Source organism: Calonectris borealis, chromosome 1 (assembly GCF_964195595.1).
Source record: "Calonectris borealis chromosome 1, bCalBor7.hap1.2, whole genome shotgun sequence".
NCBI lineage: Eukaryota > Metazoa > Chordata > Aves > Procellariiformes > Procellariidae > Calonectris > Calonectris borealis.
In genome coordinates, this window is record NC_134312.1 from 155,866,883 (window position 1) to 155,894,859 (window position 27,977).

A 27,977-nucleotide genomic window follows, 5' to 3' on the forward strand; every position below is an offset into this window, starting at 1 on the left:
CAACTCCCCTTTCTTTACAGCCTGTTCAGCTAGATAGCTCCGTAGTTCTTTGTAGCACAATCCCTTCCTCAAGCTGGCTGCGGCATGATGCGGTGGAAGCACACCATCTTCTGGTAGTAAAAGATCACTTTTTAAAAGCATGTGAAAGAAAGTCTTTGTGTCACTCAAAAAATCAGGAACACCCCTCAGATAGAGAAGGAAAATTACAGATTTTTTTTTTTTTTGCATGAAAACGTCCTAAAGTATTTCTTTTCCATAGAAAATTATATACAAAGAAAATAACCTGAGACTTCCTAACAAAACATATTGCCAATTAGCAGTATACTTTCAGCTGACAGCCTTCAAAAGATTAAACCTCGCATTGTTCAAATAACTGGAAGTCAGAATAGACAGGTGATAGTCCTGTGCTGAAACTTCTAGTAGGAAACTAGCATCATATTTTATTTGTTGTTGGGTGTTGGTTTCAATTGCATTATGAAGAATAACACTGAGCATGATCATTTGCAAACCGTTTTCCAAAATGACTATCAACTTCATTCACCCTGAAAGAGAGAGAAATTATGCCACAACTTATAGCTAAACATTATATTTAGAGGATTGCAAAACTATAATTAAACCATAGTAAACTGATGGTCTTTGCAGTAAATGTTAGCGCCACGGAGGCAGCCCCTACTGAAGGCGGCTAGCAGACGTCGCTGACAAATGCAGCACATTTCTCTTCGCTCATTACAGCCTAATGCTGCCGCCTTCTGCTCTTGCCAACAGCAACAGTGCAAGGCTTTCGGTCACCCCATTAACCCCCAGAACTAGAACTACAACAGGCAGGAGATATTGTGCCCCAGCTCCATTCAGCTGGAGGCCCATATGTTCCCCAGCCTTCCTTTTATAACCTACATACTTAAACAAGCACTTCCTACTTCCTTTGACATACCTCACCAGATACGACTCCGGGCAGGCCTTGACTTTCCTGACCTTATGCCTACGCCTACATATATGGACAGTCTCTGTGTATTCCTCCAATGCTGGAAACAGCTAACAAAGGGGTAGGTCAAGAAATGTGGCCAGTCGCTTCCTCCTCCTGGCAGCCCTGCGTGTCGGGGACAGCCAGGCTGCTCCACGGGCAGCACTATGACTAGGTAGGGTGGGCAACAAGGGAGGCACTGGCTCTGGGGCGGGTGGGAGGCAGAAGCCCCGAGGGGAGGCACGGAGCGGCCGTGGCCTCTGCAGGTGTGTTTGTCAGGCAAGTGGTGGGGCTGGGAGCGGCACGGCAGGGCAGAGAAACCCGGAGCTGAGTTCCCGTTGGACCTTCCCTATGAACCACATGGGTCCATGATCCCCTTCCAGTCTCTGTGGTTCCTTTACGGAGAAGCATCTCACAACACAGAACGAAAGCCTTTCTCATCTGTATTTGCTTACAGCTGTGCATGCAGGCCGTGCTTCTTGGCCACACCATTTTCTTGAGCCTCGAGCCTATCCTGGAGGTAAATAGTCAATCTTTATTCACTTTGTAGGGTGAACACTACTTTCCTGTCTTGCCTTCAGGTGGAACGTACCTTGTTATGTTCTTGGCTGAGGCTCAGACATGCAAAAAAGCAAAGAGGGAATTTGGAGAGCTCAGACATGTGTCCCGGGGGGCTTTGCCTTGCAAAGCTCCGTTTGCTAGCGGCTCCACCCTTGTGCTGCTTCCAGTGCAGGCTGCGAAGGCAGTGGCTTGTTGGGGATGAGTTTAGAGCCTGTGTGAGCTCCTGGGAGTCCTTTTCTCCGGCAGCTCCACGCAGGTTTGTGCCAATACAGTGCTTCTGCCCGCACCTGGTAACCCTTTGCCAGGTGCTCATGACTGGAAGGAGAAGCAGGAGTTGGGGAGTAACTGCGTGTTTGAAATGCATTCACTGCCATTCAAAGCTGAAGAGGTATATCGGAATATAGCATGAGAGCTGTTCTCTTCTGCCTTTGGTTGCAGATGTGGATGCAGGTGATGGCTCTGCATCTTCTCAGTGGGATCCTGATGTAGAGCCTTGGAGGGAATGCATGCATAAGTCGTGAGTCTTTACTTCCTTTGAGAGCTGCCAGGTCCTACCCAGAAGGTCACCTCGGCCCCTCTGCAGTTGCTGCTTATGAAAAAGTGTCTCACAACATATCATGAACACTTTTTTCCTCTCTGTTTGATTATAGCTGTTCCCTTGAGGAGTGCTTTTCCAGCTGCTGGGCTGGATTCTGGATTTGACCCTCAGGAGCATCCCAATGGTACATTGTCAATCTCTGTTTACCAGAAGGAATAAACATGTACTTTTTAATATTTTACTCATGCAAGTTAATGGAATACTTTCTCTGAAGGTCTTCAAGGAGATGATCGTGGTCTGCCGGCGGCTGGCACTGGTAAGTCTCAACCATTCTTTCACTTTGAGAGCATCCAGGTCACAGACAAATGCTCACTCTGGCCCCTCTGCAGCTGCTGCTCTGCAGACCAATATTTAACGATTACTAGTATTGCACAGTGAGCGTAATGCATTCTTTGCATGAAAACTTTCCACCCAGAAGGTCACCTGGGTGCCTTGGCACCTTTCAGTGTCTCGTCCTACACCTGAGTCCCCCTGCTCATCTTCCAGGCACTACCATTCACTTATGAAGAAGTAGATTGCAACACATCAGGGGAACGTTTCTCCTCCGGATGTGATTACGGCTGTGGCTGTAGGCCGTGTGTCTTCAGCTTGTAAGCTGGATGCTGTTCTAGAGCCTCAGGGGGAACATAGGGCTAAGGCGTTCAGCTTCAGTTTTCTATTTTTTATGGCTTTATAATACTGTATTGCACTCCTGCAGAATCCAGGGTCCCCAGCAAGCACTCCTTGCCCGAAGCCCGGGGTTATAGCTGGACGTAGCGATCGTTCAGCCTCTCCAACACACTGTGCGACTGTCAGCAGTGCAGAACACATGAGTATGTGGGACTGTCTCATCTCCTACAGGTGCTGCTGCTGGCGGTGAGAAAACTCCACAGGCTGCAGATTGCAAATGGCCGCTAATGTACTATGCAGCTGTGGCACTGACCATCCTGGTGTCCATAGTCCTTCTGGCAGCTTTGGGTCACCTGGTTAAATCACTGCTGAAGAACAGAAAACAATGAGTTGGTCTTCCCAGCATTCTTGGTTGGATGGCTGCTCTGCGCAGTGAAGCATTTCCAGTGGCAACATCGTGGAGTGCAGTTCGCTGAGGGCAGCAGCACTCTGTTAGCATTTCATAGAATCAGAATCAGAGAGTTGTGGAATGGTTTGGGTTGGAAGGGACCTTTAAAGATCACCTAGAGCAACCCCCTATCATGGGCGGGGACATGTTTCGCTACATCAGGTTGCTCAAAGCCCCATCCAACCTCACCTTGAGTGCTTCCAGGGATGGGGCATCCACAACTTCTCTGGGCAACCTGTTCCAGTGTCTCACCACGCTCATTGTAACAAATGTCCTCCTTCTGTCCAATCTAAATCTACCCTCTTTCAGTTTAAAACCGCTGCCCCTTGTCCTGTCACTACAGGCTTTGGTAAAAAGTCTCTCCATCTTGCTTATAAGTCCCCTTTATATATCAAAAGACCACCATAAGGTCTCCCCGGAGCCTTCTCTTACCCAGGCTGAAAAACCTCAGCTGTCGGGGTTGTTGCTTCTGTTGTGAGAGGTTTTTTACCACCAGCCTCTTGATTCACATTAATGTCGATTCTTTTCCAAAACCCATTCTTTGTGTGGCAGAAAACCAATCCTTCCTGTTGTCAACATTTCCTCAAAGAGTGATGCAGCTACAAGTGAAGCCAAAGCAAAATTAGAAATAGCAAGAAAACTCACCAAAATTGCCATGGAAATAAAAGATCTCACCAATAAGAACTTAATAATATAGATGCAGACTGTGAAAACACTTTGGCCTCCTGTTGTCAGCTTCATAGAATCATAGAATCATTTAGGTTGGAAAAGACCTTCAAGATTATTGAGTGCAACCGTTAAAACCTTCAAAGGGAGGGAAAGGAGGAAGGTCCCTCTTTTGCACCAAGAGGTGCTGGTCTGTTGTGAAGCCAGTAAGAAAGGCACTCACACTCTGTACAGAAACATTTTCAATGCTCTTTGTTCCAGCTAAGGCTTCAAAGCAAGAGAGGGTGGTATAGATAGTTTCACGGCCCTTCGGATGCTGGAAGCCCTGAGTCATGCAGCACTAAGCGGGCCTCCGACCAGCATGCAGCACGCCGGGCAGACCCCATCCGTAGAACGGGTTACCCAATTTTGGTTATTCGAGCTCTTACTGGATTTTCTTAAAAGAAACCACTCTGTTCATCGCTTCTAGTGTCGAGCAGAATGATCTTCCTATGACAACTTCTTGCCACTGCCCTTTTAGGCAAAGGCAAGGCCAGGCAGGTGGTGTGATGGCCAGTACGAAGCGGGAGTTGCCTGCAGGCTCCCCTGGTCCAACAAGCTGGCGGAGTGCATCCTGCAGCCAACTCTCCCAACTCCTCTACCTCCTCCCTGCAAGCAGCACAGGGCAATGGAGAAGGGGGGTTGTGGTCAGTTCCTAACGCTTTGTCTCTGCCGCTCCTTCCTCCTCACATTCTTCCCCTGATCCAGCATGGGGTCCCTCCCACAGGCTGCAGTTCTTCAACAATTGCCCCGGCATGGGTCCTTTCCACGGGGTACAGTCCTTCAGCAAGAGACTGCTCAGCATGCATCCCCCATGGGGTCACAGGTCCTGCCAGAAGCCTGCTCATGCGTGGGCTCTCCATGGGCTGCAGCTTCCTTCAGGGCACATCCACCTGCTCCAGCACGGGGTCCTCCACAGGCTGTAGGTAGATATCTGCTCCACCATGGACCCCCATGGGCTGCAGGGGGACAATCTGCATGGTGCATGGTCTTCACCACGGGCTGCAGAAGAATCTCTGCTCTGACGCCTGGAGCACCTCCTCCCCCTCCTTCTTCACTGAAGGTGTCTGCAGGGCTGTTTCTCTCACATTTTCTCACTCCTCTCTCCCAGCTGCTGTGCAGCAGTTTTTACCCTTTCTGAATTGTGTTATCACAGAGGCGCTACCAACGGGGCTGACTGGCCCAGCTTTGGCCAGAGGCAGGTCCGTCTTGGAGCCGGCTGGCTCTGTCTCTGTCCGACATGGGGGCAGATTCTAGTATCTTTTCACAGAAACCAACTCTGTGGCCCCCCCGCTACCGAAACCTTGCCACGTAAACCCAACAGAGATGCCCGGTGCTCTGCAGGGAGACAGCAAGTTGCACACTTCTTGGGTGTCTTTTCCCTTCTTGGGTGTGACAGAGGGATTTGGCAGTATTTCAATGAGCCGACAAGGGATATCTGAGCACAAGTAGCATGAGCCAGACCTGACATAAAGCACAGCACAGAGGAAAGGTGTCAGCAACCAGCAGCCCTCTAAATCCTTGGGGCTCCAAAAGCTTGCTGTAGGCTGCCCCAAACTTTGCGCATCCCAGCCCAGTTGACCGCAGGTCAATTGTTGACATCTTTGGTGTCACTATGCACTGGGTCTGGCTGGGATGGAGTTAACTTTCTTCCTAGCAGCCCCTATGCCGCTGTGCTTTGCCTGTGGAGCTAAAACGGTGTTGGCTGTTGCTGAGCAGGGTTTTGGCTATTGCTGAACAGTGCTTGCACAGCACCGAGGCTTCCTCTCCACCCCCCTGCCCAAAGGCCTGCAGGCTGGGGGTCACAAGAGGCTGGCAGGGGACACCGCCTGGACGGCAGACCCAAGCTGACCAAAGGGATACTCCATACCAGCTGATGTCGTGCCTCAGCAAGAATGGCTCGCGGCAAGGAGGAGGAAGGGGGACGTTGGTGGTGACGGTGTTTGTCTTCGCAGGCAAGCATTACGCATGCTGAGGCCCCGTGTGCCAGGAAGAGGTGGTACATCTGCCTGCCGACAGGAGGAGAGAAGGAATTCCTTATTTTGCTTGGCTTAAGCGCTGACATGACACAATTTCTGCAAGCTGACGGCATGGGGGAATGTGACAGCTGCTGCAGAAAGACAACACCGGTCCCCTGCCTGGGGACACTGCTTGGGATGGAGAGGGAGGACTTCTGCCCTGGGATCTCTCACAGACTTTCCACAAGGCATTTCTGGGGGTAGTCACTCTTCGGAGAAACACCTTCACTACCAAACACATCCCTTCACACATATACTCATACATTCTCTCTTAACTTTGATAGTAGCTTTTTCTCTTCAGGCTGGTGTTGAGCTTAAGGGACTAAACTAAGCTGAAACTCAAGAGACCTCATTTAACTAAGTCCAAGTCTCTTCGTTTTCATGCCAGCCTCTGAAGTACATTTCCATAAGCGGCTGTCACACATCAAACCCATGCTCCAGCAGGAGAGATGAAGGAAGAAGGCAGCAAAACAGCACACCTGGCAGACTAAATCTGTGTCACTCACCAACTAATGCAAGAGGCACAACCACCACACACAGGTGCTTGGCCTGACCCTGAAATAGCAAACTGGAAGCGGACAGGGTAGAGAAATCTGGTAACACATGAAACACAGAAAGAAAGCAGCAAAAGAGATGGGTGGATCTCTCTTGTCCTCCAGATTTGCGACAGGAAACACAGAGTTCGAGGTGGTCAAGCAACACCCCTTCCAGTTGGCAACAGCTTTTTGAAGACAAAAGCAGCTGCAGCTAAAACCCAAAGCAATGCCGGCTTTGTGCAGACTTGCCCTTGCTGTGGCTTCTGACCAGGCATTCTTGCTTTCCCCTGCTCCCTGCAGCTTTCCAGCCACCTGCTGCCACTTTCAGCTTTCTGCTGCTATATATATTCTTTTTAATCTCTCCTGAATCCTGCCTACATTTTTTGAAGGGAAGATGAAATTGGATTTTTTTCCAAGCCAGGATTTCTAAGGAAGCAAGTTTTATGTGATCCGTCAGGACAGTAACCTTTTTTACCTCCCCTTCAGCCATATTTGAGACAGGGGAAATGATCCGAAAGACTAAGTTTCTACATGCAAAAGAAGATGGAGTTTCTATACACAAAAGACAATGGAGCCATTCTTCTTTCCCTTTGCTGCCAGGACCATGAGAGACAGGAGGATATTACAGTAGGCTATTACATAGGGATGCAGCTATTATGGTGGTGGCGGGGGACAACTATAAAGATGGGGCAGCACTCCAGAAGGAACCAGGCTGAATTAGTTCTGCTGCTCCCAGAGCAGCTACAAATCATATGATTGAGACGTGTGTGTGGGGAGAACAGATCCTGCAGCAGAGAGTGTCTGTGGGGCGAGTGCGTAATAACAGAACGTGCCTTCTGGTGGGGTCACTGAAACAGCATCCCAGCACCAGCATGGCATCCCCACCTGCAGCACCCTTTCGCCTGCCCCATGGCCCCACAAGCTAAACACAGCCTCCGTGTATGCACAGGGGGAAGGGTGTCAGAACAGGACTTTCCCTGCAGCACTAGAAACAAAAACCTGGCCTCACTGCACGGCAAACAAAAAAGTTTGCATCACCCTGTACAACTCAACGACTAAACATTACACAACATAATACAATGTGGAAAGCGACAACGCTCTCAGAATACATTTACATGAGGAAACTTAAAATCTTTAGGATCCTTAATTGAACAGTAATTCAGCCATTGCAATGGAACAAAAGTAGCAAGGACAGGGATTAGACATTTCTGTGATGTTAACTCCACTCACTGGGGTGCCACTGAATAGCTGCTTAGTTACAGATTAAAGGTTTTCTATGTGAACTTAAGTATTCAAGTTCTCTCTTTCCCAAAGATTTTGGGATTTTCACCACACAGCAGGACAGACAAGACAGATCCAACTAGTACATACACTATAATTAACTATTTGCAAGAGATGTACCAACTTTAGTCTCATGGGCTTTTGTGTCACAGTAGCAGAAGAGATGTATGGCATGGATTTAAATATCTATTTTACAAGCTTGACAAGAACCTGTGGGTTGGTACAGTGCTTTCACTGTATTATCTAAGCTACAAGAGGTATACCTGATCTTGTTGCAATCACACCACTTTTTGCAATCTTATCCTAAACTTATAAATGTGCTGCACACTTTTCAGCACTCATATACAACATAGGTCCGATATGAGAAACTACTGTTGAGCTCCTTTAGGGAATGATAAAAATCACAAGTCTCCAAGCAAATGAATGAAAAGAGTGTTTGTTTTGCTACTCTTTTCCTTAAAACAACTGACAACAGGAAAGAAACAGTCTTAAAGCATCAGTAAGCTATGGGAAAGGAGATCAGCAGAAAGGGGAATCCAGCCTTCCTTTTCTGTTAAATTCTCACCTGTCCTTGTGAAGAGTCTGGACTAGAATTTACATTTCACATTGGGTCTGGCTGATGTAGACAGTCACTTGTGTCGTCAGAGAAGCCTCTGAATTTCTCAGCTGAGCTTTAATTAGACAGTTCTGCCCTGTGAGTTCAGTTATTTGTCCCAGCAGATCACTGTTTTGAAATAACTCTTCAGCTATGCTGTTTTTTCTAGCGTCACCTGGGCAGGACAGAATGATTTTCCCCTGGGAACTCTCCAAGTCTTTGTCTGCAGGAGGAATTGGTTGCCTTTGAGAGATGAGACAGTTTTCCTCAGTTGTGCTCTGTGTTCTCAGGGAGGAAGGTGAGCTCCTTTCCTTGCATGGTTCTCTTCCGGTGTTTTCAGGAGACTGAGAAATGCCTGTAAACACTACAAACAAGAAATAAAGGAACAGTAAGGAAGGAGACATGTGATCCTCATCAAGGAAACTAACAGTGACTTTATTGCATCAGACTAGTAATAATCAAGCAGGAACTTGAATTGTAACATCTAGCCTGAATGGTGTTATGTTACTGATCAAAATCACTCTACGCAAGATCCTGCTGCAAGAACTCACCAGGTTTAATATTTCCTATTGCAAATAGTCTTACATTTCATGACTTAAGTAGAGATTGAGAGAGAAGTCAGAGAGGAGAAAATAAACTGTTTTGAATTTCTTAGCTGATAGATTAAACACTACTTCTTAGTTCGTCCTCCATTTTCCAATATCCGGTTACCTTACCTAATAAACTGTAAGTTTGTGTTTTAGTTCTGATATTTATACTGGTTGGTAACAAAACTTTTAGAATAATAAAACAAAATAATAGAAGACTTTTGGCATAACAATAAACTAGCTATTCACTCAGCCCCTAAGAAATGGGAAGCACCCTAGCCAAGAAAAGTAGTTAGGTGTTTTTTGTGGTCATCATTAACAAAGCGGTAACACACCACACACACATGACCAAATACATTACAGCACTGTCAGCTGCTCCATGTTAAGTCCAAGTTAGATTTTGTGATCAAAACCAGATTTTCCATGCTTTATATACCAAATAGCCCATTCCTTCCCAAGCTTTAGTTTTTGCCTCTTGAGCAGAGCATGGCATTTAAAAATTTACACATAAATCTGTTTTATGAATATTTTTCATAAAGAAACATTCAAGAAGTTTAACATTTGTTGAGCCATTTAGCATCCTTAACAGTCTTAAAAGAGTAACAATACATTTCTCACAGAGCTAAACTACAGTGAAGTCTAGGAATAGAGTTCTATATTCTTGTTTCAAATGACAGACAACATCTGACAGTTCTCAATAGGACTGAAGCCAGATGTTGTTCTTTGCAGAAAGCTACCTTTAATTCATTTCCTCCTGATTTATTATGTGCCTTCTTGCCGCATAGGTGACCACCACAAGCTTGAACTAGATATAAACTTTCAATTGTCCTGCCAACTCCTTAAATCAAAAGGACTTTTGGGTTAATTTTCTGACTTGGAAAAGACTTACAAAGCAACACAGCTGAAAGGGGGGCAAAAAAAGGAGGAGGGAAGGCACAAAACCCCACTACTGTGCCCTGCTTCCTCTCAGCAACCACCATGCTAGCCATAGACATAATTACCCGCCCCTCAACAACAGAGGGTTACAGGGCCCTAGCACATTCAGTAAGATGCACGTGGTTACAATGACAGTTGCAGGAGGAAACACCTAATTTGGGTCGTCCCTTCTGCTGACTTCATTAAGTTAAATGAGAAGTACCTCCTCTAATCACCCCTGATGAACTTTCTTCCTCCCAACAACTAGAATTGAACTACTGACCTATAAAACTCCTGAAGCCTATGGATACTGACAAGATTGAGTTAATCTGGTTATCTAGCACCACATAATTTCACCCAAAACTTCTTCAGCCACTTCCTGTGTATTAAATGAAACCCAATGGAAATCTGCTCCCAAAGCTTTTAGCAAAACCTCTGCTGGCAAGACCGGCTCAAAGCAAGAGTACACAGCCTACAGACAATTTGGTTTGTCTGCAGCATGGGTTGCAGAGGCATTGAATTTCCAGTCTTCAGTAGTCCCACCATTAAAGGTGATGGAGGCTGGATCACACCATCAGCACATGGAAATCTGAGATGATGTGCTGTACGTCATAGACAAAGAGCTACAGCCAATCATACAGAAGTGACTATCAAAACCAGTAAAAAATAAAAGTGCCAGTCTGGATTGGAGAACTGCAGGGGACAGAAAGTCTAAAGGAAATCTAGCAACAGGCATAGAAAGAAAAGAAACGCATATCTGGCTGCAGAAGTAGGATATTCCAGCTATAGGGCCAATGTGTCCTAAGCATGGAAATTAAAAATTTTCCACAGAAAATACATCTCCAAAGGTAGTGCAAGATTGAAACAGTAACACACTACACAGACACCCAAAGTCTACTACAGCCAGAGAGATCTCACTGTTCTGGAGGGGAGACAATTCCTGACTGCTCTTCTGGCAAGATGGTGGCAACAGCACAGCTGGCTGGAAGATGTGAGCTGGCAAGCTTCTACCAGATCCCACACCACCTGAGGCACCTGGCCTCGGGGGAAACTTGAAAGGAAGTTCTTCCTGTGGGAATTTCAGCATATTTTCCCTGTTGCCTGCATCGGTCCTGGGCTCAGAATAGCTCAAATCAGGTTTTTCTAAAGAAAAAGGCAAAGCAGGGATAAAAGTTTAAAAAAAAAAAAAAAAAAAAAAGGAAAAAAATTAGTTTTAGTGCAATAGTAATGTAGGGAAAAATTTCAGTAACAACTCTTATGTTCAGGTATCTGAAAAGACAGACTAGAGTATGTTCCCCACACACTCCTAACTTCCTTCTCATCCCCAGGTACAGAACTCTTTCACTCGAGCATAATACAAATCTTTACTGGCCTTAAGAGCAAGAAGAGCTCTTACATGTAGCCTCATAATTTCAGGATACCAGTAAGAGATCTGTTTGTAGCCGCTGCACAAGACTTACAGACACGTGACTTGTGAGGAATAGGTATCTAAGTGAGCTGCCTTTGGTAATATTCTCTTGAGAAAAGCAAACCTACGCACTTGTCCTAATGCCCCTATATTATAAATTTGATGGCAACAATGGTGGAGTAGAAATCAATTCGAAGCTTTTTCAAGCTTTCTGATGATCTTTTTCTGACTTAATTCAAATCAGACATCTCTTCAGTAAAAAAAGAAGTTATTCTTCTGTTTTTAACTACAACTAGTTTGTGTCTACATTGCCATCTATTTTGAACATACTAGGGGGGCACAAAATGAAAAGCATGAGATCAAAGTTGTAGCTAGCTGCGAGACCACAGTGCTTTTAATATGCTTACATCCACTGCTCCGTCAGTGCTATCTTTGGTCTCTTCCTTCACGATTTTGTTCAGGACATTCATTCCCAAAAGAGAAGTTAGTGGAAAATTAAGCAGAACACATCTGATCCCAAAATGCAAGAGACGAAAAGCAGCCTTCAAAGGCAAAGAGCCAGAAGAGACTGTTCGCATAAAATACTGCTTGTGGTTCACATTACTGAGATTCTAAGACTGAAATTAAAACCCACTATTCAATGACCCCGGCAAGAAATGAGAAAGATCTTCCTGCTCTGCTTCACTGTACAGAACTGCATTTCCAAAGTATCCCCCTCACACACTACTTGTCGCTATGATATCCCCCCTACTCCTTTCTCAGCCACTTTTCCTCTCTCCAGAGAAGTCCTACATTAACTTACGCATGGTTTCTGTGCTAAAACTAGCTATCTCAAACATCTCACGTCCAGTCAGATGCCTTAAGCATACAAGAGATCTCCTTCTGAAGGAGGGAGAGGAAGAAATACTTTTGTAACTTTAGGAAGCTTTCCTCTCAGGAACATGCCTTTCCCTGAGAAGAGAGACCAATAAGGAAAGAAGATTTGGAAATTCTAATCCTGCAGAATTGTTGAATAGGAAGGTTTGGGGTTTGGTTTTTTGTTTTGTGTTTTTGTTTTGTTTTTTTTTTTTTGAGGGGCACTTTTTTGATTGTTTGGGTTTTATGTTTTGGCATGGAGTTTTTTGTTTGCTTTTACAAAGCCTGGGGAAATAACAAAAAAAGGGATCTGGTACACAGCTTCTTCCTGAGAACCCCACAGAAATAGTCAGGAAGAAAGTTTTTGACCACAAAAATGTCCACAAAAACAACATTTAACTAAGGAATACAAATAGTTCCAGGGAATCTTGGGATTCACAAGGAGTTACTGACCTTGAGAGCACTTAAATAACCGATCGGGAAAGACAGTTGACAGAAAACTCCATGGTGAAAGAACGTTAAAAGTACAAGGTGAATCATGTTCGGTTAGTTTGGTCATCAATCCTACTGGCTTAACTTAGCCTGCATCTATGTTATATATCACTCAACTGGTCACTCACCTCTGATATAAAGTCACAAATACCAAGTAACAGACTTCTGCCTGGTTAGTTAACAGGCCTCAGCAGCTCCTGTTTCTGGTCAGCAGCGACCTCCAGCGTCTTACGGAAGAACCAATCTCATACTGCCAGGCCGCCTCAGCAACCGAAAGGTGAGATCCTGATTCAGTTGGGTTTTGGGGTTTTTTGGGGGGTTTTTTGTTTGTTTGGGTTTTTTTAAGACCCTCAGAATAAACCTTATTTCGTAAGCCATCTTAACGGGGCAAGGCTATTCCCCTCTTTTTTTTTTTTAATAATATATTATTATCACTTAAAGCTCAAGCCCAGGACTTGGCTAAAAGGTTAATCCTGATCCAGAGAGAAGGATGCCAATGGCGATGGAATACAACCTATAATATTGTTAAAAAATAATCTGTAGCAAAGAGCTTGTGCTCACAGCAGAACCCATGGCATATGAATTTCCAGAAGTGAGATTCACACTCACGCAAGAGGTATTTATTCAAGCAGACATCTATTAAATACCAAATTTTTCACTAGAGGGGTAAACTAACCACAACTCCTGTTTCATCCTTCACGCATGCATACACACACCTTGGCCGTTCACTGGACCTTTGTTTGCAATTCCAAAATGGTTTGGACTTTGTTCTCTTCTAGGCTCTACCAAAGGGAGTCCTTTAAATGCTTGTGTGAGAGAGATCAGCTGTTCATCTGTTACCATCATGTATTGCTGAAGCTTCTTCTAAAGGAGGAAGGAAAAAAGAGACACAGAAATCTGTATTCTAGCAACATAAATTAGAAAATTATATACCACAAGCAGCTCTGGGAAGAAATTCGGCCTCTTAATACCACTGCATGAATCTGTAGGATTCCAGTGAGGTATTAAATATTAGTGCCTCCTTGTTTCTCATTTATTTTCTCTCCTGACTCAAATAAATTATTTGTTTTTCCTTTTCCTAACTTATGACCCCACTTCCTCTCCAAGGTTGCTTTATTGCATCATTCCCAAATGTAACCATTGAACAAATCTATCTCCACTGCAAACTGAAAAAAAAAAAATGTAGTATTACATCTAGTCTACTCTGTTGCTCCAGTAGTTAACCGTACAGCAGTGTGGAGGAAGATGCTTAAACTTTTAGATTGATAAAGTAAAGCTCAGTTTCACAGAACTAGCATTTTCTCAGGCTTTAAAGTTAAACATCATAAATGAAGATAAAACAATGACTTTCCAAACATTCCTTCCCGCCACCTCATACCTGCTATTATAATTCTCGGGCTCCTCATTCAATTTTATAATTTTCTTTCTGTTTATTGTTAAAATCTCTCTAACATGAGACAATGCATCTCAGCCCATATTTGCAACACAGCTCAGTATTCTAACAAATCATCCTGATGGGTAAGTACCAAGGGGGGGCTCAGTACCTGCATAGTAATGTTTTCTTCCATCACTAGAAGTATTTCTGCAGTCAGAGCTTCAATCAGTTCTCTGTGTTCGTTCAACATCTCTTCATGCTGCTGCCTCATCACCTCTTTCTCACGCAGCTGCATTTCACTCTAAAGAGGGAGAAAAAATTAAAAACATATTATAAACCAACACAGATTCATATTTGGAAACAGGAATAGGTCCCTATGACATCATACTGTAACAGCTCTTCCCACTATTGCTAAATTGACTTTATTACTTTCACGATAAAATCCAATTTTCAGGGCTTGAGAACTGTCAGCGAGCTCACTGTTCCTTCTTTGTTCCTCCAGAACACTGCAGGGAATCCTATACATCCTTGCTCTTCTGCCTTTACAACTTTTACAGGCTGTAACTACAAGCATTGTCTCTCTGCACGCATACGGTTTTTTAAGTCACTGAATCTTCACGCAGTAATTGAGTAACTCGAGGTGTGCTGATGCTTGTCAGTATCCTGTGCTACTTGTGCCTATTCTTTAGTTTCCTTAATTCATTAATAAAGACAAATTTGACTAAATAAATGGGAAAATACTTGCTTTCTAATGTTTTCCCAGAGGGAAAAAGTTCTAGAGGGTTTCATTTATTTTATTTTATTTTTCTAAAGACGACAAAAAGGTTTATTTGTTAAGTAACCTACTTAAGCATGAGGCAAAAGACCTTACTGTAAAGAACCTCTTGCCCTCAAAAGATATTATCAATCTATTTTTTTAAGACAGACCACTGCAGTAGCCAGGCTTCCTGTGCAAGACGCAAAAGAGTCCCTTCCACCTCTAATGGGTAAAGGGAATACATAACTGACACTTTTTGGACCACTGTAGTTATAAGAGTGGGAGCTACAAAGTCACATAAACACATCAGAATTAGCAGATGGATCCCTTCCCCAGATGGTTGCCTGCATTTACTCAAAGGAATCGCTGAATAAGATAAATACATCCCATCTCCAAAACACAAGAGATCCTGAAAAGCAATTAGGATACTCTTTCCTGCTGCACAGACAAAATTAGAGCATGAGATGCCCATAATGTACCATAGATTATTTTCTGGTGGCATTGGGACCAGAAGTGAAAAACCACCCAGGAAGTATTAAGACAAAACAGCTCTGCAGCCACATAAAGTGAATGAATAAATATTTTTGACAATAAATCACAGATACTGTCACTAGACACAAACACAGGCAGATATACCTACTTTAGGCGTATCAGAGACAAGCCATCCATTTTCTGGTTCTCTTCCAGCTACAGAGAACAGCCTTTCTGTATTGATCCAAGTGAAGCAGGCTGACACAGAAAATGGGAAAAAATGTAGATAGTCCTATATTTTTAGAAACCAAAGACAGCACAAAATAAAAACTTTAACCCTGGTAGCAATGATGAAGCCTATTGATGCCTTACAGCGTCTGGCTGAGCTACTTATCCTACATAGCGTTAACCTTGTCTTGGAGGAAAAGCTTCCAAGCAGCTATGTGTCTTACACTTATGCATAGGGAGAGCGTCAGGGTTAACAGCTGTATACATCCATTCCTACCATCAGGTAGGATTTGGGTCTGGTATACCCTGAAAGAAGTATCTTCATTCCAGTCCATTGATAGGTGTACCTCTAATCACGTAAGCTTTAACGCTGCATCAGACTGTGCAGAAGCAGAGATAGAGAACATAGCAACACAGATTAATGTAGCACACGTATATTCTATCTTTTTGCCCTGTGAGTCTGGCAAAGAAATAGCACTTTTAGCAGAATGGTGGGGAAAAAAAAGTTAATTCTAACATTTGGCAGCTGACATTGAAATTCGTTTAGGAACCAAGTCAGGTTTATCCACTTCCCTTTAAAAACTTTGTATAGCTTGGCAAACATTTCAGAAGTTTCTTCTTCCCCTTTTCTCTAACCTCTTCTATATTCACTACCTCCTTCTTCTTGTAGGAATTGATTCTTTAATCACCTATTAATACAACTTTCATGAAAGATTCAGTAATTCAAGTTTCTCTTCCTACTTTTTATATATGATTTTGAGAATAAATAAAGCAACATCCTTTATCATAATTTTTCTGCATTCAACTTTTCTGCAGCAAAGCTGGAAAATATTTTTTCTCCACAGAAGAGGAAGGAAATCTTTCTAGAAGCTTCAAAGGCTCCTGAAGACTGATTGTTTACCTGAAATCAGAGGCTTTTTAAATATCTGCTGCAAAGTCATTTTCTTGAAATGCATTGCCAGCTGTAATTGAGGCATTGGAATTTTGCTAACTCTCTTGGCTAGGCAAGACAGATGGTGCACACAAGCACTTCATTTATTCCTAGCATCACAGGGACCAGGTTTTAGGAAATACTGAGACAAGCTGTGCTTCTTCCCAGTGAATTCTCAAATTCTAATTGTAATTAAAGCTCCATAAAAAGGGGTAAAGTCAGTAAAGATTATGGATGCAGACTGTCTATCTCAAGCAACTCTGCATATGATTAGCCACAGTTTGTAGCTTGAGCGACTTCTGCATATTTCCACTCATGAATTTAGGTAGTAAATCTAAAAATGTTGCAGACAATTCTGCAAGCAACAATCAACTCCTGGAAGGCAGGAATGGTAGCACATCTACTGAAATAGAAACAACATCATAGAGGTGCTCAGTAAAAATTGGGAATACAAGTAAGAGTCAGCTTACATCTTTCAAAATAAGTAGTCTCCTTAAACACTCAAGAGTCCTTGGCCTTCTGTCTGAATAGGATAAAAGCTCTTAAGATACATTGGATGTTACATCCATAAAGAGAAAGCAGCAACTAAGAAAGAAAAAAAATGACAAAGAAAATCTGGAGTAGTTTTGGAGGAAGCCTGAGGGTCAAGAATAACTCATTTCTGTGGAACACAAATTAAAGACAATCTAAATAGGGTTGTAACTGCAATTATATTTATAATATGAATTTGACGCTATTGAATTGATGTTTTCCTAATAAATGGAAAACATTCTATTGGATGTCCAGAAGATCCTTCCCCGTAATTGCAAAAGAACTGAATTTAATACCCTACTTTGGTATTACAAGTTTAACAGAGAACAAACATTCTTAACTTCTTTTAAAACATAAGATCTCCTCAGCAAAAGTCCATCTTCTGATGGTAGAGCTTTTCACTCTTGAATTGATTATTTACCGTTTGCTTCCGAGACAGGTCTTAAAATAAATTCTTTCATATAGATTAAATACAGGGTAATACAAGGAATAAGTTCTTATACATCCAGACAAAAAAAAAATCAAATTTTAAAATAAGGTGGGTTCTTTTCCTCAATTATTATACACTCTGAAAAGGAACCAAAAATAGGACATTTGTTCCACATTCATTAGGAATCTATTGCCTTTGCTATGAAACGGAGCATTGGGACTTAGGTAACATTCTGCTGCATCTATTAAGAGTGCAGGAACTGCCACAATCTGGTTCAGAATTTCACATAGGCCCAATGAATCTGTGAGCCACTGCTGCATCTTGAGTAGTTCTGGGTTAGAGATGAAATAAAAAACACTCTTCTTTTTTCTTTTTTTAAAAAGGAGTTCTACATGGCTTACAGGTAGTCTTCTTTATGGAATTCCATTGATCCTCAGCTGTGCACTGCTACAGTGAGCACTTGGTCATTCTTGCTTAAGGTGAAGTTGCTGCTATGGATAGAAAAAGAGAGCTAAGGAATCCTTCAAAGAAGATTGGGGATTTGGGTCCACTGCCCTATTGACAATAGCATCGCCTTTGGGAGGCAAAGGAAGAAAATGAATTTGTGAACAAGGCTGTAGTTAATACCCTGCTACAAGTCTGAATATATTTAAATAATAAATTTAATTATTTCAATTGGTATTTTCTACTAATAGTCACCGAGTGACTTTCATTGCCGTCAGCTCTCCCTTTTCATTAAGGATACCTGTTTCCAGCAAACTAAAAGTTTTAACTCCTAATTGCATGTAATCCAAATAATAAGCAATGATAATCAGACCTCAAACTAAACTGATTGGGAGCCAGGAAAGACCGAAGCTCACGTCTGTAAAGCAACCCTACACCCTTTTTCATTCATTCTATAGATACAATTCAGAGTCTTCTCACTTCTTTGAGGCAGTGCATCAAACGACAGAGAGTGTTAACCAGTGACAAGGTAAACCCGGTGAGGCCTTCACTACTCTCAGTTTTTTGAACCTCAACGACCTGTACATCGCTCATATTCCTCCAATTCATGTTCCACTTCATGTATCAGGCGGTTGAGAGCATCTAGGCTGGATTTGTTGTCCCTCCGAAGGTCAACGGGGATTGAACTAGCTGGAGAATCATCTCTCCTCTGTCTTGCAGAGTTCTGTGTAGTTTGTCTTCTTTTCACGGGGGGGGGGGAAGTGTCATTGGAATTTCAACTTGTATAGAAAGCTTTGCAATACATCGTTTATTGAAGTAAAGCAAAGGAGAGGCCCTCTCTTGCCCTGAGCTGAAATGGACGATCAAAGAACATCCCCACTTCCAGTTATTTTCAGATCATCAAAAAACACATTTTTGCCACCACATTAGTACCTCTCAAGAATGATTGTTTGGTGCTTTTATCTTAAATACCTGTTTATACTTTTCTCCTTCTCAGTTAAAAGCATGGAAACAGTTTGCCAGTGAACAGCCAGTGAAAAATATCAGCTGCTTTCAGGGCTCATATTTAGCGAGCAACTTTTTTACAAACTGTAACATGAAAGGATTGTTGTATCTGATGTCAGTCCCCACGTACAAACGTATGTAGAATATGGGGACTGAAATGCATCATAATCTGTGCAGCATAGAGTAGAAAGCTATAACAGAAATAGAAAAGCCCTGCACAGGAGAGAACTCCATGGCTAGCAAGGTAACGGGTAGCATCAAAGCCCCATATTTATGGTTCCCAGATTCCTATGGACTTTGCTTCACCAATGAATGTGCAGAATACAGGGGAATACACTACGCAAGGGGCTGTGGAATGTCCATCCTTAGAGATGCTCAAGACTTGGCTGGACAAGGCCCCCCTAATCAAACTTTGGAGTTAGCCCTGCAACAACTTGCAAAGATCCCTTTCAACCTACATTTTCTTATGATATTAAGGACCTTGGCCAAAGGGAGGTATGTTATTTTTAAAAGTACTAAACTTTTTGCTGCAATTTGCTTTTGCTTCCTTGAGTTCAGGTTCAGCACTGTCTCCACAGTAAGTGGAGCCTACAGTCTCTTCTTCATCTTCGTTCTGAAGTCTTGAATGAATTCTCTTGACTACATTGGTAGCATTGAGGGCTGATTTAAACACAAAACAAAACAAAAAATACACACATGAAATATTTTGGGTATGTTCTTAATAGTAATACGCTATAAAGTAATCTTATTAGAAGAGTCTGGAAATTCATCTGAGCCAAATTAGCCCATGTCTCTGTCTCTCACCCCCACCCAGAACAAGAATTCCAGACAGGATCCTGTGAACAGCTTAACAACCCTTGAGAGGCTGTGATTTGGCAAATCCAACCTGACTGACCCAATGATGGAGAAATAGTTGCTGGCATTGAAGGCATATTTGATTCCTGTGATAAGGTACTTTTTCTCATATCCTTTTCAGCCTACAATTGAAAATTCACCAAGGAATTTTCTTCTCTCAATAACCAAAGTAGCCTACATTCAAAACAAGCATAACAGTGAATTGTAATAGGGTAATAGCATGATTCTAGATTATCTGTGCAGTCTAGAAAGAGCTTTTTAAAATATCTATAACTGCTCAGGTGAGTTCCCTGCTCACATTCATTCCCAGTCCGAATGTTACAACAAGGGGTTTCCCTAAAATTCTGTGGTCAGGAAAGGAGGAGGGGGGCCGAAACAGAAAAAACAACTATACCCACGCAACACCCTTTTAACTCCATCTATTTCCAGTGTTAAGAAGGTGGAAACCTGAATGGATGTATTTCTACTGACCTGTCAGAATTGATGCTGGATTTGAAATTCAGAGTCATGGTGTTCATCTTCTGATTGATAATGCTGCTTCTTCCACTTCATTAAGAGTATTTTTAGGAGACGAGAGAAAACAAAAGGGATTTCAGAGCAATTTCAATTGGTCTTTAGGAAGAAGTTAGAGATCAATTTTCTGAAATTGTTTCAAGAAAAAAATAAAAACATTTGTTTCAGTCTCTACCTCCAAAACAAAATTTAAGAAAAAGGAAAGGAAGAAAAACACACCCCTCTGTGGGAAGAGTTTTGGGGTCTTCAGAACCTAAGAAATACTAGTACTGACAATTGTCTCTGAAGATAACAGAGCAAGTGATTAATTCAATATCCAGTCTTTTATTTGGATGATTTATATTAAATAAGAAAGACCACACACACTGTAGGATAAAAAAAGCTTTAAAGACTGTACCAAAACAAATACAGAGATATAGCAGGCGGAAGATGGAAAAAGCCACATAATTATAGCATTTCTAAAATTTCAGCCATTTGACATTACAAGCTAAACAACCTTGTAATGAGATCTGCAAAACTACATTTATATTCTATGTGTAAAATGCAACCAACTGTGTAAAATACAATCCTACGTACCACATTCATAGCGAAACTTAAGCAATCAAATTTGGAATCAGGGTTCCTCAAACTACCAGGTTTCTGCGCTTCTGGGTAGGCTTCACCAGATAGCCTTTAACTATGATTTTCTTCGGCACATAAGGAAAAGAAAATCTCACAGAAGCTCAGCAGATAACTATCAGTACACGTCTTTTAAAAATTTAAGCCTATCCTGCAGCATGCATGCAGTGATACAGCTTATAAAGACACTACAGTTAACTTTTCATATTAAAAAAAACCAAAAAACAAATACCACATCAATATACAGGACAGAGCAGTACTGCAACTCAGATTGCAGATATTTGTGCAAGACAGTAGGAAACAGGATTAGAGAACCATGAGAATATGACACCATCACTTTCACTCCCACAGACCTTTTGGTCTTCATCAGTGAGATGCTTTCCAGGAGTGTCATATGCCTGTTCTCAAACCACAGTGAGCATTCCTGGTATAACTCATCTTATGAAAAGAAAACAGAACACAAAGGCAATCTAAATGAAATTTTAAACAAATTTAAACTTTTTTTTAAACTTTTTAAACAAAATAAATAATTGTAAAAGAATGTGAAGTATTAAAAGTTGAACTTGTAGGACTAATCAAGGCTGTTAACTGAGGTACATTTACATGTGTGTTATCAGAAATAAATTGGAGCCCAACTGGCTATGTCCCCATATATGCAGACATAATTAGAAAATCAAAGGCATATTTCGATACGTAGCTATTAGTTAAGTGACACAAGAGTTGTTTTCTTAGTCTGTAATTACTTTGTTCTCTTGCTGATAATTCTAGAATTTAAAAAAGAGAGCATGCTAATATGAGAGAGCTTCTATGAGACATAAGAAGTTGGTGTCTCTCATATTCGAAGGTTAAGAAATACAAAAATCATGATTCCCAGAGTCTCACAAAACAAACTCACCTCCATTTAACACCGTTTTCTACGTGTGTTATCAATACACAGAAGAAAGGTTTAGGTCTGCTTGGAAACTCCACCTTCGAATATTCTTATTTTGTGCAAACAAAAAAGCTACAAGACATGCATGGAACTGATTATACATTACCTGGGAATCCATGACAGATTCACTAAGGATGGAGAGCTGAGTGGGAGGATGACATTTTTGTACAATGGGTCCTTGAGGTGATTCTAGGTCACAGTTAGGACCCATTGCTACATTAGGGAAACCTAGAGCAATCACACAAAATAGGAAAGAACATAGAGGACTCAGTCTGTAGTATGTCGCAGGACTTTGTCCCAAAAAGCAAGCTCCCCTACTTTGCACAAAAAGGGTCACAGGGATGTATGTCGCTTTAAAAAACTGCCAAAGGCCAACCACAGAGTTATCTTAATATATTCGGCCATGTACCAGGCTTTTTCGGCCATGTACCAGGCTTTTGTCCTTCTCACCTGTGTAAGTACACATGTGCAGAAGCAGCATGTAGAATGAAACAGTCATTATAAGCAAAAGAGAACAGCAGCTTACAGAGAAAAGAATCTAAGCTTAAGATTTCCGATGCAAACAGCCAATGCTGCCTTTTAGTAGCGTAAGGACGCACAAACCGGGATAAGAAAAGGAAAAGCCTTGTTCACAAATTGATGATAAATCTTCAACAGTATCCAAGAGCAAGCAGTCAACCCATGTAGCAATGCGAACCAGAACTACTACAGCGGCTCAAACTGGTGCTCTGTATAGGCTGGTAGCTTGGCTGTGGAAATGGTGAGTGTCAGGTGTTTCACACTAAGTGATCCAAAATTCCACAATGGACCGATACAGTAGAATAACTGGCCACAGCTCGCTTTCCCCTGCCATGGGAGGTGTTATCCTCATTTGTGTTTAACCCAACATGAACAGGATCGATCATACTATGTTAGATGATGAGATGAAAACAGTTAAAAAGAATACTTTGCAAAGTGAGGCTATTTATGAAAAACAAGGAGATAATCTTAAATGTACTACCATGTATAAATGAGACGTCTACCTGTTCGCGTGCAAGGAGCATCCCCAAACAAGTCTTCTGCCACAGCCATAACCTGATGAGATCTTTCCGACACATCTTGCAAATGGTATTGATTAGACAGAATCTGAAAGTATAGCATATAAGGCAATATTTCATACTGAGCAGACCGATTTTCCCTTTGTTTTTTTTGGTATTGTTCTTCTAAACAGTTAGCAAGAGAACAGTCAACAAGACAATGTTTGCAAAGTTGGTACTGTGCAATTAGATCCTAATTAAGATAGATCAGAAAACCATACTTCATTCTGAGTGACTAGAATTCACCTTGTTTTTCTGAAAAATTAAACAGTTGTTACTTCTGGGGGCCCCCATCAGCACTGACTCTTTCTCATTAGAGCAAATCCTCTCACCCCCTTCTTCTGCTCCCAGTCTGACACAAACAAGAAGCTGGGTGTTTATGACACACTCATCAAAACAAAGACATATATCTGGCAATCAAAAAAGAAATCAGTATGCATCCTCAAATCATTTGATCTCAGTGTTGTCGAGTCAAAGAACACTTATCTACATCTGACAGACACCCAAAAACTGCACTATTTGATTAGATCCAAATAAATTCAGGCAGACTTGTTTCATTCAGCCATGACTATTGAAAATCCTGCCTAAAAATTAAGCCATATATCGCCATAAAAGTTTCAAGAGACATAAACACAGCTGATTACACCTGGCATCAGAAGACATTTTGGGAATCCCCACGCATTTCTCACAAGGCACAGCTTCTGTATTCAAGGTCTCTCTCCCCCAGTATTTGAAGTCCATCCCTGGCACCACGACAGCTGCCTCCTAAGGAGGCAGGTTTCTGAGTGCAAAGCAAGGGGCATTCAGCTACTGTGAGCCGAATGGAGCTGACTGCGGACGTGGCTTCGTGGGCAGAACGCAATTCAAAACCCCTCACTGACCTGTGGTTTCATTCACGAAGGTGGAAATGGCAAACGCGTAAAATTATATCCCACAGCCTATGAAGAAGGTAGTTATTCTTAAACACCTGAGAGGAGACCAGATATGTAAGTGACCTCCACTTCATCGTGGTTAATCAAATTTAGCAGAGAGACTGCAAGTACTTTAGAAGATCCCACAGAAAAGACAGGCTCATGTATGCCCTCCTACTCAAAATTTGAGAACTGAGTGACAATTTTTGCTCCCCCAGGAATCATAAGAGGGACTGGTTTGCAGCACTATATGCTGTTATCTCCACAGTATTTCTTTCAGTGTCCATTGATAGGCTTGCTGGTTTATAGTCAGCCTCATTCAAAAAAATCCTAGGCAGTGGCATTTCACCTGTTTCTCCCCCACCCCCCATTTTACTGTGCTTTGTTATGTCAAGAAGTTTCCCCGTATACCTAGTTTCCATGTCTTTCTAGTCTTTTGAGCCTGAATTACAGTGCAATATATTACACTTCTCCTATAACCAATTTAGCAAATCAGTGAATATTCATCTCTCAATCATCTCACATATGTACTTTTCCAAATCACTATTCAGTTTTCACACTTGATACTAACTAAATCTAGTCTTTCCATTTAGCCATCTGATGTCAAAACAATGCAGGTTTTTAGACAAAGATCTAAAAAGATCTTCTGCCAGATCTGCGGGGGGGGGGGAGGAAGAAAAAAAAGTTTACCTGTCCCAAAACATGATTCCTTTCCCTAACTCAATTAAAACTGAAGTGACATGTTTAATCAGACAAAAATTATCCTGATTAATTTGTTTTCATCCTCCCTACTAGATGTCTTGCAGCATCATCAGTTCCTAAGCTTTGCCCTCCTGCTGAACATGTTACGAACATTTTTAGAGCATTGCTCCCAAGGTAATTAGCTCACATTTGCTTGTGATCAGCAGAAAACAAAGTGATACCAGTTTCTAAGCCCCCTAGGCCCACTTACATGCCCTCAACAAATTCACTGAGTGCTGTACCTTGTCCCAGTTTAGTATCACCTATGAATTTCACTAAAATTCATCTTCTCTCCGGTTTCAGATTGTTACTACAGATAATTAAACAGGACTAATCCTAAAAACTCCCCACTATGATAACCCACTCACCACCTACCCTTCAGCGCCATACACTAGCGTATTTTAAAAACAAGTTGTTATAGGACCAGTGTGGTGCCTATACATTCACAGTCCACAGTTACAGAGACAAATTCATTATTTTTTCACACAGATTTTTAGGCAGACAAATCCCTAAAAGATTAAAATTTTGCTCATCCATTTTATAACTTTTGCTCTCTTCTCTTCAACCTACAACTACAAGAAAAAACACACTGATAGCAGCATCTTCCTAGTTTTTGTCTCTGAGTCTTTTGCAGCTGAATGAGTAGGATTCAAAGGGCTTAGGAAGCTACAGTCTCACAGCAGTAAATAAGGAAAAAAAGATCACCAAGATAACAGAGACAAGGAGACAATCCACAGTGGTTGTGCTGTACTGGGAGACACAGGCTGAAGAGTCTCCCCATTTACTCTGAACAACAGGACCTAGCAATTAACAAGATTTAAGTTAGGGACAGGTGAAAATGGTGACTTTCCTCCTCTATTTTTTCCTCTACACACAAGAAGATGCCAGTGTCTCAAACAGCAACAGCTAGATGGGTTTCATCTTGCCTGACATCACCTCCTTTTGTCTTCCTATCTGGAAGAATCTTTTCTCTGATTCAGAAGTAGACACAGAGTATGTTGAATAAAGTAATCTCTTAAATACGAAGGTGAAAGCTACTCAGAAGGAACTGAAATTTGTGCATTGTCATTAGAAATGCCAACAAATTTGGAAGACTATTTCCTAACCATAAGTTTCACAACTGCAAAATAACAAAGTCACATAATAGGTAGTTAGCCAAACCTTAGAGCAGGTAGTTTAATCTACATTTGTGATGCATAATTTATTTCTGCATTGAAGTCTTATTGAAACTAGCCTGCTATTACATTAGGAAAATTTGTATAAAAGTCCATAGCTTTTTTGAACACTCCACTAAAATGCACTTGGCAGAAAAGTATGGAAGTGAAAAAGGCAAAAATTAAAGTTTGAGGTTTGATTAGCATGATATCCTTAACACAAAAATTCTACTGTGATTGCAGAGAAACAGGTGTCAAATAGGAAATTAGAAGGTGATCTTCAACTCAAGTACTTTCATTTGTTTGTCTATGCTTGAATGTTCTGAGAGATCAGAAAAAGACTTCTGAAAATTTACAAAAGACGAAAGAGAGAAGAGGTTTGCGATAGTTAATCCACTGCACATTTACAGGACTACTAAATCATGTTTATTTTAACTGCTAGGTGAACATTGTTCATCATCATTCTTTACCAACAAGAACAATTCTCAGTTTGTACAAGTGCTGATGAGGTCTGAAAGCTAATGACTCTGTTTCTAGATTAGTTTTCATAACATATAGCACGGAGTCGCCTGCCATGTGAAACAAAAGGATGTCTACCACTGAAATCCCTCTTCAGACAGTGACAGCTACTGTCTCTGTGCGCCAAGCTTAGGTTTGCTGCTACAGTTCAATATTCAAAAGCAAATTAAACAATTTATTTTCAGTTAGTGCTTCAGAATGCCTAGAGAACAAGCTTTTTGATCCCCAGATGACAAGCTTGTCTGCTAACAGCCATAGCTCTTCAACTTTTGTTGTGTCAATTTTCCTTCCAGACAAGCTCTTCCTTATCAACTTCTTGCCTCACCTTTTCAGTCCTTATGACTCTGCATTTTCTCTGTTTAAATAAGAAATGGCAGATACCGATGTCCCTCCCAGGAAGAGAAATGTTCATGTTTCCATTAAAGAAAAATACTAGACAGGGGGGAGAGAAGACAAGATAGCAATAGGAACACAAAGAACACACATCTTTTCCACAACACACTCTTCAACTCTGCAAACAGTTCCTGTTCAGATGCAAAGAGGCCTGCAGAATTACAGAGGGCATAGCCAGGCAACAAGGATCAAATGCACAACTGTATAGAACAGTTAGTATGTTATACAGCCTATTCCAATCAGTGCATGCATGCAACGCATAGAGGGGGAGAGTGTACCATGTATGAAGTCAAATTATCCAACAAGAGGAGCAAATGTTGACCTATGTGCAAGAGCAGTCTTCCACTACTGCTGCAAATCATCTGCAGCAGGCTGAAAGTGCAGATTTAGCTCTCACCTCACACATCAATTTCCTTTTCTCCATGGAATCAGCAGCCAGCTGGTTTTGCTTCTTCCATTTTCTTTTCAGTGTCTTCTCTTGCAGTTCTAGATGTGCCAGTGCTTTGTTTTTTGATTTGTGTATTTCATGGCAATGCAGCTACATAAACGTGAAAGAAACCATTTCAAAATCAAGGGACAATCTAAAGCAAAATTTGCAGGGTAATGCAAAAACAAGCTTGATTTTATCATTCATGTGCTGAATACTATTTATGTTAACTTCACGGGAGTACCAATGACAGCCTCACAAACATCCAGAATGTAAAATGCCATCAGTATCAGCCAAATTTAAAGCAGCTCCAAAGGTGAATGGGGAAAATCTCACAGTTTCCATCTGCCCTACACCACTGACTCAGTAAGAGTTTTCTCAGGTGTAAAGGGAGGAAAAAAACAAACACTACCACCTATAATATACATAAATAGACATAATGCATTTTCCTGATTTAACACTGTCAGTCACTAGACATATTCTCTCTCTTCTTCTAATGAGAGAGAGAGATATATTTTCAGTTTAAATACAAATCAAACAAATTAAATATGTGAGGTGCTTGCAAAAGTGTCTGGAAGCTATCAAGCCAACCATTTATAGAATCAAGTCTCTCTCCGCTATTGTGCCCATCTGTCCTGACTAACCTGTCAAAATTTATAAGCAACAACAGCTCATACTGCCTATTCCATCCTGGTAATCAGTGCTACCAAGGAAAATGAAATGGAATTCACATATTTTGTAATTAACAGGTCGTTCAGTATAAAGAAATAATGTTAGAATCATAGAATCATAGAATCATTAAGGTTGGAAAAGACCTCTAAGATCATCAAGTCCAACCGTCAACCCAACACACCATGCCCACTAAACCATGTCCCTAAGGGCCTCATCTACACGTCTTTTAAATACTTCCAGGGATGGTGACTCAACCACTTCCCTGGGCAGCCTGTTCCAAGGCCTGATCACTCTTTCAGTAAAGAAATTTCTCCTAATATCTAATCTAAACCTCCCTTGGTGCAACTTGAGGCCATTTCCTCTCGTCCTATCGCTAGTTACTTGGGAGAAGAGACCAACACCCACCTCGCTACAACCTCCTTTCAG

General features: G+C 41.8%; 1 protein-coding gene across 2 annotated transcripts; it reads right to left on the reverse strand.

Moving 5' to 3' along the window:
* Positions 1-47: 47 nt before the first annotated feature.
* Positions 48-27,977, reverse strand: LOC142075697 (spindle and centriole-associated protein 1-like). Of its 2 annotated transcripts, XM_075137461.1 has the most exons (9): positions 27,957-27,977; positions 26,850-26,990; positions 22,681-22,783; positions 21,081-21,886; positions 20,068-20,142; positions 14,114-14,245; positions 13,286-13,433; positions 10,733-10,957; positions 7,589-8,676 (listed from the first exon to the last, which is right to left on the reverse strand). In XM_075137461.1, exons 6-9 carry the CDS (start codon positions 14,237-14,239, stop codon positions 8,312-8,314), a joined length of 864 nt encoding a protein of 287 aa, XP_074993562.1. In that variant the 5' UTR covers positions 14,240-14,245; positions 20,068-20,142; positions 21,081-21,886; positions 22,681-22,783; positions 26,850-26,990; positions 27,957-27,977; the 3' UTR covers positions 7,589-8,311. The 2 variants fall into 2 exon arrangements, 1 of the variants encoding a protein (XP_074993562.1); XR_012670993.1 differs by lacking the exons at positions 10,733-10,957; positions 20,068-20,142; positions 21,081-21,886; ... (1 more) ...; positions 26,850-26,990; positions 27,957-27,977 and adding exons at positions 48-3,094; positions 3,610-3,776; positions 15,342-15,588 and having other exon boundaries at positions 8,283-8,676.